The sequence below is a fragment of the Cebus imitator genome, unplaced genomic scaffold (assembly GCF_001604975.1).
Source record: "Cebus imitator isolate Cc_AM_T3 unplaced genomic scaffold, Cebus_imitator-1.0 Scaffold178, whole genome shotgun sequence".
NCBI classification, from domain to species: Eukaryota; Metazoa; Chordata; class Mammalia; order Primates; family Cebidae; genus Cebus; species Cebus imitator.
The window spans coordinates 3,297,217-3,309,437 of record NW_016107493.1 but is presented as its reverse complement, the minus strand read 5'-3'; the positions used below and the strand labels follow the sequence as shown (position 1 = coordinate 3,309,437).

Sequence of the window (12,221 nt, the reverse complement as noted above, 5' to 3'; positions counted from 1 at the left end):
ATGGAATCTTGCTCTGTCGCCCAGGCTGGAGTGCAGTGGCGAGATCTCGGTTCACTGCAACCTTTCCCTCTCCAGGTGATTCTCCTGCCTCAGCCTCCCAAGTAGCTGGGACTACCGGAATACACCTCCACGCCTGGCTAATTTTTTTGGTATTTTATTAGTGACAGGGTTTTATTGTGTTACCCAGGCTGGTCTTGAACTCCTGAGCTCAGGCAATCCACCCATCTTAGCCTCTCAAAGTGCTGGGATTACAGATGTGAGCCACCATGCCCAGCCTGAGACTTCAGACATTTTAAGCCACTGTTGGTGGTTGCTATTGGAACATGGATAATCACAAGATCTTTCTTCTTTTGCTTATTTTTAAGAATAATACATGTAGAGTATATAAGATACATAATTTGATAGATAATATATACAAGTATATAATATAAAATGATAATATAGAATATAGAAGTGTAAAGGAAATAAACCATCATTACTCTATTCCACTGATGAGGTTTTCACATTTGGGATTGTATTATAGTACATAGTATGTGAACATTTTTGTTCATTACATGTACAGCTTTGTGTACATATATGAATTTTTTGGTTAATTTCTAGTGGAAAATTAATTACTAGATGCTTTACAGGGCAATAATAATTTATAGGAATAAAAAAGAAAACCATTTTAGAAACCAGATATTGCAGACATTTGGGATGTGCATGGAGCTGTCTGGGGATGAGCTGACAATGAGTTTAAGGCAGGTTTCCATTTGCCGGCTCTTTCACTTCCCATTTCTTCCAAATTTACCTCTTACATCTTCTTACACAAGTAAGCTCTCCTAAGTTCCTAGCATAATACTTTCTTCCAGACACTTCAGTTCTCTGTCTCTACCTAAATGTCTTGAGCTGCTATCTTTCTAATTTTATCCAAGAAGCAAAAACAGCTGGGCCAAGCAAGCAGCATCTCTGTTACTCAAAGCTCTGAGAGCTCCCACGATGTACCGTGAACCAACAACAGAAAAGCCAGTCATCTCTTGGCCCACTTGATATTAGCCTTGTGTATTCCTTCTGAGACTGGGTTGCTTCACCTGTTAAAGAACCGTGAGACATGCTGGCTACCAGGCAGGGTGGGTGACCACAGTTTTGCTTTTATCCCCCGAGTCTGTGTCTGGAAAGGTGGATAATAACATCTGTATCCACAGGGAAAGACACTTCCTTTACCTTTTTTCGTTTGTATTCCACAAGTGCTTTTTCACTCTATACCAGCCATTTGCTGGGCTTACAAGCTATTTCATTTACTTCAGCATGTCACCTTTGGCTCCCTCATGTGGCAGCAGACATCTGGGAGACACATGCACAGGTGACCTGCCTGGCTCTAGGTCCTGAGACACACCTCCTGGTCTACTTCTAGGCCCACCTCTACTATTTGTGGAGCTGCAGCAAAGAGTGCAAACAAAGGCCCCCAGCCTGGTGCCTACTGCCCTTCTCTTCTACCCCGGCTCTGTTCTGTGCTGTGAGGGGCCTGAGCACTGCAGCCTGAACAGCCAAGCTCAGTCTACTTCTTCCACAAACAGCTGCTCCTTGGCCACCCTCTGATCTAGGGGTGCAGACACTGCTGTTATGAGCTGCCCTAGACAGACTCATATAAGAGGCTTATGTCTGGTCTAACAGTGGGATCAAGAGCATCCATGGAGAATGATCTAAAAAAGGGGTGAGATCCCAGGTGGACAAAGTCACCTTGGTGCTATGAACTCCCGAAAATTGTTGGAGAAAGGCCAGGGAGGGGTCCTCTAAAGTACGGGGTCTTCCTTGCTTGGGCCTAAGGGCTGTACTGCCCACATTCATCCTGCCCTCAGCAGAGAACCACCAGCTGTGCCTGTCCTGTCAAACACTATTCCCATGTCAATGACATCCTCAATGACAGTGGTATCTATTTGTTACTACTGTCACATCTCAGTAAGTGCCAAGCAAGACTTATGTGATTTTCTCAAGAGCCCAGTGAAGTGTCCCCGTTTTGTAAAGGAAACTCCCTGTGCTCTTGTACTTGGAATGAATTTTGGGTTCCACTCTACATATTTAGCTTTTTGTCTGCTCACACCTTCTCAGCTGGTTGGACTCTGGAACTGACCTTGCCTCACCAAAGCAAACTCCACCCACTTGCATCCTTTGTCGCCTTGGGTTTGCCAATGCCCTCTGACTTGCCTGTCCAGAGGCCTTACTGAACTAGTTACAGAAAATGTCTGGACAGCTGGTTAGATGACCTGACTTCCCTCTGTGGTTTTGATTGGACAACCTCAAAGGTGGCACAATGTTCCCCCAATCTTCAACAAAAAACTAAAACTCCAGTGAGTCCAATAGACCCAGCTAACACACTGGGTCTCCCTAATGGTCTGTTGAGATGGCCTAAAAAATTAATTCCTCTGTTCCTGGCCTTGATCAGCTGTCACTGTCATTCTTGCTGCATAGGGTGTCCCCACAGTCACCTACTCACCATGCAGAAGGTCCTCCCACTCTCAAATATTGGCCGATAACCAGTGCAGCGGCATAGGTTACCTAATCAATCAGAGAAGAAGTGTAGTTGTTAGCAGACTTTGCATTTCCTGGCTCCTTTTGTCTTTTGAAAGTTAAATCAATCTAGCTTTTTTTTTTTTTTTTTTTTTTTTTTTAAAAAGGGTCTCATGACATTGTCCAGCCTGTATTCAAACTCCTGGTCTCCTCCTACCTCAGCCTCCTGAGTAGCTTGGGCTACAAGTGTGCAGTACTGAGCCTGGTTCCCAACTTTTTTAGAAGGGTGTTTTAACATTTGCCAGGTGGTTTGGTGCTTTATTCCTCTCCTTGGAGTACTACCGTGCCCCCTACCTCAATTCCAGTTTTATTCTCTGTCTTAAAGATGATAGCCTAGTTGGCAAGCTCATCATCTTCACCAGATGGGAATTTGGGAATTAGTTCTTCATCTATTAATTTATTAATTCGATGTAGATCTATTGACAACTATATTTCAGATACTAGGTAAGACAGCAGGGATCCTCAAACAGAAAACCTAGGCAGTTTCTAAGGCCCTGGATGACATACCATCATGCCTTGGATGGTTTGTCAGTGATGCACCTCAGTTGCTTTTAGATAATTACATCAAACTCTCCTGGGGGTGTTTTAAAAAAATACAGACTCTTAACCCTGCTCCTATTCTCCTGAAATGCCATCTGGGGGGTAGACCCAGATATGTGCATTCCAGATATCTGCAGGAAATTCTACTGCATGGACTTCCCATTTTATTGCTGTTCCATGTAATAACATTTAAGAACCTCAGGTTTCCAAAGAGGAAGGCCTAGGGGCTGGGAGTGAAAGAGTCAGGGTGGAATAGAGTTCATCTGGGAAGGCTTCACAGGGAAGCCTGGGCTTAAGGAAAAATGAGCAAGCTATGGATTTGTAGAGAGCCAGGGAGAGACATTCTGGGTTCTCAGAGCAGCAGGCTGTTCCAAGCACATGCTCTGATAAGCAGGGAGCAGCTTGGCATTCTCTGCTCCTGGGTGCTGTAGCTACTTTAGAACCAACTGAAGCAGAGGCCTGAGTGGGGTTAGGATGACACTGGGAGTGGTGTGATTTATCCACTCCCCACCTGGCCTTGGGTGGGTGGTGGCTTTTCTCTGTTTAGACTTACCCCCCAGGGCTTCCATGAGCTGCTCCTCCGAGGGCTGCGGGTGGTTCCTGAGCAGCGTGTACATGGACATCACCATCCCAGGGGTGCAGAAGCCACACTGGGTGCCGTGGCTCTTGGCGATCCGCTCCTGGAAAGACATGTGGTTATGGCCGTGCCTTCTCGCTGCCACCAACTCTCATCACACTCCACAGCCTGCAGTTCCCTAGCAATGGTAGAGCCCACTCCCTGAGGAACCCACTTCCTTCCCTTTGATCAGACTCTGCCCGTGTTCCTTTCCCTAGGCCGCTCCTGGAGGAAGTGGCCCAGAAGCCATGTCCTATGATAATCACTTTCCAAGGTCAAGTGCTCAAATCCTTCTAATTGGGAATTAGCAGCATGCATCCTCCACTCTCAGAGAGCAAAGAATCCTCTGGAAATCAATAAATATAAACAGAGTGTGTGGGAGTTTCAAAAATAGTTTTCTTGAACATCTCCGCATCTTGCACAGCTTAGTTCTATGAGGCTACCTTTTTCTGATTAACCTGGAGACTGTCTACTATTGATCTCACTTTGCCTTCGTCCTTAAATTTTTCTGTCTTGGCACAAAAGGAGCTCTCCTTTCAAAGGTCTGGGATTTTGGTCAATGTCCTGGGTCCCTGCCATTTAAAGTGTTGTCCATGGACTAGCAGTATTGACTCCAACTGGGCACTTACAGGAAATGGAGAACCTGGCGCTCCTGCTTCAAATCTCTTTACTCAGAATCTGCATCTTTAACAAGCTCCTGGGAGAGTCTTAGGCACATTAAAGTTTGTGTCTAGACCTGGAAGCCCTGTTCTAGATTGCAGAACTTAATGTAATGCTAGGATTTGGGTTTATCAACCTTGCTGTGAGCATCCTCTCTGCCCTCCTACTAGACTCTGGTACACTCTGCTGGATCCTCTGTCTTTGCTCATCTCCTCGGAGTTCATTCCCCAAGGAGATCATGTAGTTAAACCCAGAGGCCCTCTGGGCTCCCCATCTAGAAAGACTCAGTGTTGGTCAATCTGGACCTGTGACTCCCAAGCTCCTGTAACAATGTCAGAGGAATCGTTGTGCTCTCTGTCAACACATGTCACATTGCTATTAAATCTAACCTCTTTGTTCCAGCTTCAGGTTAAGATTCAGAGAAACAACTCTTCTCATGTTCTGGTGAAGTTTTAGATTCCTCTTACCCCCAATTCTGATTTTACTCCTAAGACCTCTACAATGCAGGGAATAATCCTAAATTTTATTCTGTTAGCCTCACAGACATTTTATTCTATGTGTAATGTTCTTTGTATGATAGCTACTCCAGACCACTAATCAATACTTCAATAATTCTGCTTCTCATTCAAGCAGAAAAAATGAAAAAAAAAAAAAAAAAGGTGATTAATCAAACGTGGATGGAGTTCCAGTTTTTTTTTAAATCGTTTAACAAATGTTATTACTCTGGTTGATAGGCATCCAAAGCTTCTACTTACCTGATCACAACCTAGAAGCCTCAGGCAGTACAGACAACACAGCATTTGGCAAAAAGATAAAGCTAAGAAGTGAGAAAATTAGGATGTGCTCTTACCTGTACAGGGTGAAGCCTAGTTTTGATGCTTCCAACACCTTCCACGGTGGTGACAGCAGATCCATACAGAGAGCAGATGGGCATCAGGCATGCGGTGACAGAGAAGTGTCTTTGTATAAGAAACACAAGGAAAATCAAGGGGAGTAACACAGTCTTGCCTCATGGGCAAGCCTGGCACCAGGAAGAACAGTGTAAGACCTCCAGAACCCATCATTGAGCTGAGGGCATGGGGAACTGGAGAGGAGGAATTTACAGTTCTCTCTGCTGACTCTGTGCTTTCTGTAGGAATAGGGAGCCTTAAGGTGAATCTGGACATTCTGAACTTCAGAAACACTTTCTAAGCATAGACCCACCTGGGAGTAACAGGAATAAACTTGTGTCACTAGGAGTGTGGTTGGACTTCAATAGTATTCATTGGAACATTGACTTCATAACAAGCAAAATGCATACCTATGTCTTTTATCCATATGTACACATTTGGGAATTTTTATGCTTCCTAATTTAAAACTCCCTGGGTAGGGTCATTCAACAGTGCAGGATGACCTGTGTTCTGAAGCCATCTCTTGATTTGTTGGGCCAATGGACTTGGGGGAACCCCAACTTCTAGAATCTGGTCCTCAATAAAAGGGTGAAATCTTAGCCCAGGTCCTTGCTCTGTAGGGCTGTTCTAGCCCAATTGTAGAAAGAGTATTAGCTGGTGGCAGTGGCTGGTGGCGGTGGCTCAAAGCCTGTAATCCCAATACTTTGGGAAGGTGAAGCAGTTGGATTCCTTGAGGTCAGGAGTTAGAGACATGGTGAAACCCTAGCTCTACCAAAAATACAGAAAATTAGCTGGGTATGGTGGCAGGCAGTTGTGATCCCAGCTACTGGGAAGCTGTGGTGGGAGGATCACTTGAGCCTGGGAGGCAGAGGTTGCAGTGAGCTGAGATAGCAACACTGCACTCCAGCCTGGATGACAGAGTGAGACTCTGCCTCAAAGAAAGGGAAAGAAAAAGCATTAGCTTCAGAGCCAGAAAATGTAGGGTTCTAGTCCTTGTTCTATAGCTTACTAGTTGTATGACTTTGAACAAGTCACTTCATCTCTTTGAGCCTCAGTTCCTTCATCTGTAAAATCAATGGCTGACCTACACTGGGGTTTCTTAACCTGGGGTGCACAGATGGGCTTTGAAGGAGCTTCATGAAATGGTGTGTAACATGTAGTTAGTTTATGTGTTACTTGAGTAGATGACTCACAGCTTTCACTGGATTTTTCAGAGCCGTCTAAGATCTGGACACAGCAAGAATCTAAGGACCTTTCTTCAAGTTGTGAGCTAAGAACATGAGCAAGAAACAAAGTCCTGCCCTGGCTTCTGGGCTAGGATACCTTATCTTCTTGGACACGGAATCATGCTTGGACACCATCACGGTGCAGGCGCCGCAGCCTCCTCTTCCGCAGGCATACTTGGTTCCTGTGAGACGTACTGGAAGGGACACAGTCAAGGAAAATGTGCCAAGGCAAACATTTGCTTTCAGTATAGCTGGCTTCCTAGGGAGTCACTTCTGAGGAAAGTCTTTTTGAAGAGTGAGTGTAGGTATGAGAAGCCATTCACCTGCCTTCAGGTCTTAGTGTGACACTGGATATATTAACCTCTCCCTGCCAGTTTTCTCACAAAGAGGGAGAAGCAATACCTATTTTATCTTCACAGGCTTGTAGTAAGCATCTTGTAGGACAATAGGTGTAAAGCCCTTTGAAAAATCCTATTTTAGGCGGGCGCGGTGCCTCACACCTATAATCCCAGCACTTTGGGAGGCCGAGGCGGGTGGATCACCTGAGATCAGGAGTTTGAGAACAGCCTGACGAACATGCAGAAACCCCATCTCTACTAAAAATATGAAAAATTAGCCAGGTGTGGTGGTGCATGCCTATAATCCCAGCTACTCGGGAGGCTGAGGCAGAAGAATCGTTTGAACCTGGGAGGCAGAGGTTGCGGTGAGCTGAGATCAAGCCATTGGACTCCAGCCTGGGCAACAGGAGCGAAACTCCATCTCAGAACAAAACAAAACAAAAACAAAAACAAAGAAAAAAGAAAAATCCTGTTTTATTATAGGGTATTCTTATATGTCTTCTTCTGGGTTTCAATCATGTAATTGTAAGAGAGGAAGGTTATTTTTAGCAACTCAATTTGTGTTGCATTTGAAAGCAAATTGGTAATTTTTGGAGGAATCTCCTATCCCTATTTACAGATCCCACCAAATATCCCTCTGCTGTGGCTTGGCCTGGGTCCAATCCCAAACCTAGGCTTAGCCCCAGTCCCTCCTCTTTACTCATTCTTCTCCCTAACTGTGGTTTATTTCCAAGCAATTTATAGAATTGGAGGTAATTAACTAAGCTGGCTAAAAAGATTTCAGAATGCCCAACTCGGTACTGCTAGTGCCTGTTTTGTTTTTTTTTTAAACCCTAAGCTTATTCACCAAAATTAAGTCAAAACCTCAAATGCTTATCAGAGTGGTAATGTAAATGACGAGGGGGCTGCACGTGACTGGCGAGCTTGGGCCCTTTAGGAAAGGGCTGGAACACTCCCTGCTCAGTTCTCAGCAAGACTGTTGCCATGCAGGGATGGCTATCTCCCCATTTTTCAAGAGAAGCTGAAAAATCTTGATTTTTAAATAATATGAAATTTCCTAATTTTTAAATATCAACAACCAATTAAAAACCATGGGCTTTTAAACAAAACTTGTCCAGAAGTTGATTTCGTCAATTAGTCATTTCTGTCATTTATTTATTTTTGGTTCTCAGAAAACTGAGAGATCCATCAGATTTACCAATTAAAATATATTTGCTATTATGAGGATCTATATTCCAGAATATGGAATGGCAGGGAAAACTGAGGGTAAGAAAACAGATGTAGGGAAAGGACATCTTTCCCTGTGACACAGGTTCTCACTCAATCTGGAGGATTTGGTTTCGAAAAAGGGCAGGACATAGGCAACACAAGCCTCTATTACATAACAACCCTGGTGGGGCTCCGGAAAGCCCATGAGGGAATTATTAGTGCTGAAGTAAAGAGCTTAGCTTCCATTTCACTGTTATTATCAGATACAGGAAACTCTGGGGAAACTTCATCCTCTCCAAAATAGCCCGATTAACCTAATATCCTTAAAACCATGGCCAAAAGCAAATAGAGAGACAGAGCCAAGGGGGCTGACTATTTGAATGGAGAGATCTGATTCATTCTTATAATTCTCAGCTGCCCTAACTGTTAAGACAAACATAGACACAGCCAGGACTTTGACAAAAGGGTCCAGTTCTTCCGTAGGAAGGTCAGCAGGGTCCCTTCTGGGTCCACATTCCTCTCTATCACCTGTGTTGGGAACAGAACAGAAATGATTATGGGGTTTGAATCTGTGACCCCATGGAACATCTGCGGAAGCCTGTTTGATTTAGGGATTGGGGTATAATAGGGCTAATTTCATCTGCGCTTATTTTTTTGGTGCTCTGAGGGCAAACGTCGTTCACACATGTTAGCAGGACAGAAGACTCACAAGGCAAGTGAGGCAACAATGCCGTGATATATGAGTAGAGCTGGGAACCACTGCTGTGTAAAGATGCCTCTGGGGGGTATTATTCATATTTGCTCCACTACCTATTTTTGTGAAATCTTCCAATTTAGCCTTGAAATATTTCAGATCTGGGAGGGACTTGGAGTGTGTGTATGCATGTGTGTATGCCTGTGTGTACATGTGTGCGTGTGTGTGTGTGTGTGCGTGCATGTGTGCAATGAAGGATCCAGCAGGGAGGCAAGCTGGGTAGGCAGAGATTCTGGCCCCTCTGAGATCCCTCTGGTTGGGAATGTATTTGCCACAGTAGGAGTCCAAAGAGCGGCAGGAAGGGGAGGTGGAGAGTTGCTGCTGTCCTGAGGAGGCCCTGAGGACTGCCACTCCCCTCAATAGCAGTTGGCTCAGGACCCAGGTGGCCCTGGTGGACACTAGCAATCCCCCCTTGAAAAGTGGAGGTTTGGCCAGGTGCAGTGACTCACGCCTGTAATCGCAGCACGTTGGGAGGCTGAGGCAGATGGATCACTTGAGGCCAGGAGTTCAAGACCAGCCTAACCAACATGGCAAAACGTTGTCTTATTAAAAATACAAAAAAAAAAAAAAATAAAGAAAGAAAGAAAAGAAAAAGCCAGGCATGGTGGTGCATGTCTATTATCCCAGCTACTCAGGAGGCTGAGGCATGAGAATCACTTGAACCCAGGAGGTAGAAGTTACAGTGAGCTGAGATTGCACCACTGCACTCCAGCCTGAGAAACAGAGCAAGACTCTGTTTTAAAAAAAAAAAAGAAAATTGGAGGCTTTAGTTCTCAAAAGCCACGAGGAACCTTCTTTGGTGCCTCTTTCCCATTTCCTTATTTGGGGATAGTTCCTTGGACTTTGTCTTGGGGTGTCCTGCAAACACATCCAGCCATTCTGTTGTGTTGGAGGAAAGGAAGATACAGTGAACTATCCATGTTAGAGTCTTCCTTTCTCCCCAGAAGGGAGACATAAACTTTTGTAGACCTCAAAGAATAAAAAAAACAAAAGGAAGATGCGTCCAATCTGGGATGCTAACATTCAACTGTGTTCTGGATCTCCAGGGGATCCGAATCAATGGCATAAGAGGCTGTTCTCTGCCTGCCCCTACCCCCACCGCCGGTCCTTTAAACACATAGATTGAGAGTGTGGTTGGATGATATTTTTGTTGTGTGACTGACACCCACCCCTACCACATCCTCCTTGCATTTCTTCTAAGCCTTGACTTATTCCCTGCTCTGGCTACAGCTACTTCACTCTGGGCTCTTGATACAGAGGGGATGTGGCATGGAAAGCAGAGGAAGGAGCCTCCTTTGGCTTTTGAGTCTCCAAAACCTAGGCCAGTGGGACAGGCAAGTAAGGACTCAGATCCTCAAATGACAGTTTTGGAAGAATATACAGTGGTTGCTGGTTATGGAGTCTGCATACAGGAGAGTGGGTCAGAAGGGCAATGATGAGACCTTTAGGGATCCTTTCTTGAACTAAGCCCTGGGGTTGGGGGTAGACAGTGACCAAGCCCTGGGGCCGAGGATCCCTGGGGGAAAGGTGACAAGACCCCAGAAAAGCCATATGCCTTGGGAGCTGCAGAATGGTTCATTTGAGAGACAGGCAGAGACTCAGGAAGGGAAGGGCCTGCAGAAGGAACTTGGGTTAACTAGGGGGCAGCATGAGTGGATGGTGAGGACTGGAAGGAGGATGCTGGGACAATTGGCAATGGAGAGTCCCTGCCCTTTTTAGACAGGCTCCAAATGGAGTTTAGCTACCACCCAGGGAAAGCAGGGACCCTGATCGACTGAGAGGACATTTTAACCAATTCTGTATGATGAGGACTCAACAGAAAAATTAAGTTGATAAACAAAAAAATTAAAAAGGTCCCATTTCTTGTCCTCCTAATTTTGAGGATCAAGATGTGTTGCCAGATAAAGTGTGTCTGTGGATCAGGGCTGGCACCGAGCGCTTTACAAGGGGGTTCCTGATCAAGGAAAGAGGCAGCTTTCTTTTCATCTTTACAACGGCAGAGGACAGGAACACAGCAGCAAGTGACTGAAGGTACACTCACATAGGCAGGTGGCACTGCTCCCATGAGGCCTCTGTGGCAGGCCTGTGGGGTTTACTCAGTCCACAGGGAGGCCATTGGAGGGTTGTAAGTTAAGAAATGCCAGGTTTAAGCAGAAGAAGGACCTGAGAAGAGTAGTTCATCTTTTAAAGCTTTTTTTTTTTTTCTTCTAAACACACCTAGAAGTGGATTCCAAAGGTGAGGACTCCAAGACTCAGGGATGGGAAGTGGCATGCACAATGTTATACAATAAATGGCGAAGCTGGATTCATCCGACACCAAGGCTTTACTGAGTCCTCCCCACATTTCCAGGAGCTGAGCTCTGGCTGAGTGGGAAACAGGTCACATTAGGATGGCTTTCTAGTCCCTGGCTTCTTACCTCTGCCTACAGGGGCTCAGCCCAAATGGGCCACAAGAGCTCCCCTCCAGCTCGTGGTTTCCTGCTGCCTCGAAGGCCACGGTCCAAATGCCCATCACTTACCTTCCTCCCGTTCACGAAGAAAACCAGCTCATCTGATCGTGATGCGCAAAGCATTGCACCTGTAAATAGGTTCTGCTTTTCAAGTCCAGGTGGGAATGCTCTTTGCACCAGCCACAGAATTGAGTGGTAAGGATTTAGGTCTAAGCAACTAGACTCTCTCCTTATGTAGATGCAGGTGGCCTGGAGCCTCACAGCACAGGAGGTGGAGACCTTGTTTCACAGCTTAAGTCTCGGGCGCCTGTCTAGTCCAGCCTCTTAACTGGAGCCTCACTCTGCCTCCCACCAATCCTGACTTTGAAGCTGACTCAGTACACAGCCCACACCTCTTCTTGCTTGTTCTGAAGTTTGAGGGCGTCAGCATGAAAACCAAACAACAATCTAAGCTTATGCCCACTCTGCACATTGCCTCAGCCCTGGGAACAGACCATGATTGGATTTCACTTTTCTCAAAGACAAGTGGGCTTTCTGAGACCTCCCACTTTCCTTTTTTTTTTTCTAATTTTACCTGCGGAAATGTCTCCTCATAGGAGATTATGTGATCAAGTCCAATCTGTGCCACAGTTGAAGTGGAGTTGTGAGGTGCCTTCCAGCTTCTTCCCTACCCCCAGAATTGTTCCGCTGGAAAATAGTGATCTAGTTAATACAACCACTGTACAGATAAATAAATTGAGGCCCAGAGAGGTGAGATTGGCAGCTCAGAGTCACTCAGAAGTGGCAAAGCAGGTACTAAAACGAAGATATTTGGCTTGTAACACCTGTAAAGCGTATAGACAGAATCCTTGATTAAAAAAAAAAAAATCAGCCAGGTGTGGTGGCTCACACCTGTAATCCAAGCACTTTGGGAGGATTGCTTGATCCCAGGAGTTTGAGACCACCCTGGGCAATGTGGCAAAACCCTGTCTCTACTAAAAATACAAAAATT

At 45.4% G+C, this 12,221-nt stretch overlaps 1 protein-coding gene across 7 annotated transcripts in view; it reads right to left on the bottom strand.

Moving 5' to 3' along the window:
• LOC108315736 (aldehyde oxidase 2) overlaps window positions 1–11,644 on the bottom strand; it is a 79,738-nt gene extending 68,094 nt beyond the window's left edge. For 3 of the 7 annotated variants that reach the window (XM_017545209.2, XM_017545212.2, XM_017545210.2), the window contains exons 1-6: window positions 11,300–11,625; window positions 8,497–8,554; window positions 6,577–6,673; window positions 5,214–5,322; window positions 3,641–3,767; window positions 2,474–2,535 (exon numbers count right to left, since the gene is read on the bottom strand). In XM_017545209.2, coding sequence (XP_017400698.1) covers window positions 2,474–2,535; window positions 3,641–3,767; window positions 5,214–5,322; window positions 6,577–6,673; window positions 8,497–8,554; window positions 11,300–11,353 — 507 coding nt within the window. In that variant the 5' untranslated portion in view covers window positions 11,354–11,625. Of the gene's footprint in view, window positions 1–2,473; window positions 2,536–3,640; window positions 3,768–5,213; window positions 5,323–6,576; window positions 6,674–8,496; window positions 8,555–11,299 lie in introns of all 7 variants that reach the window. The other 4 variants (XM_017545215.2, XM_017545214.1, XM_017545213.2 and 1 more) reach the window with 4 other exon arrangements.
• Between the last annotated feature and the right edge of the window lie 577 nt (window positions 11,645–12,221).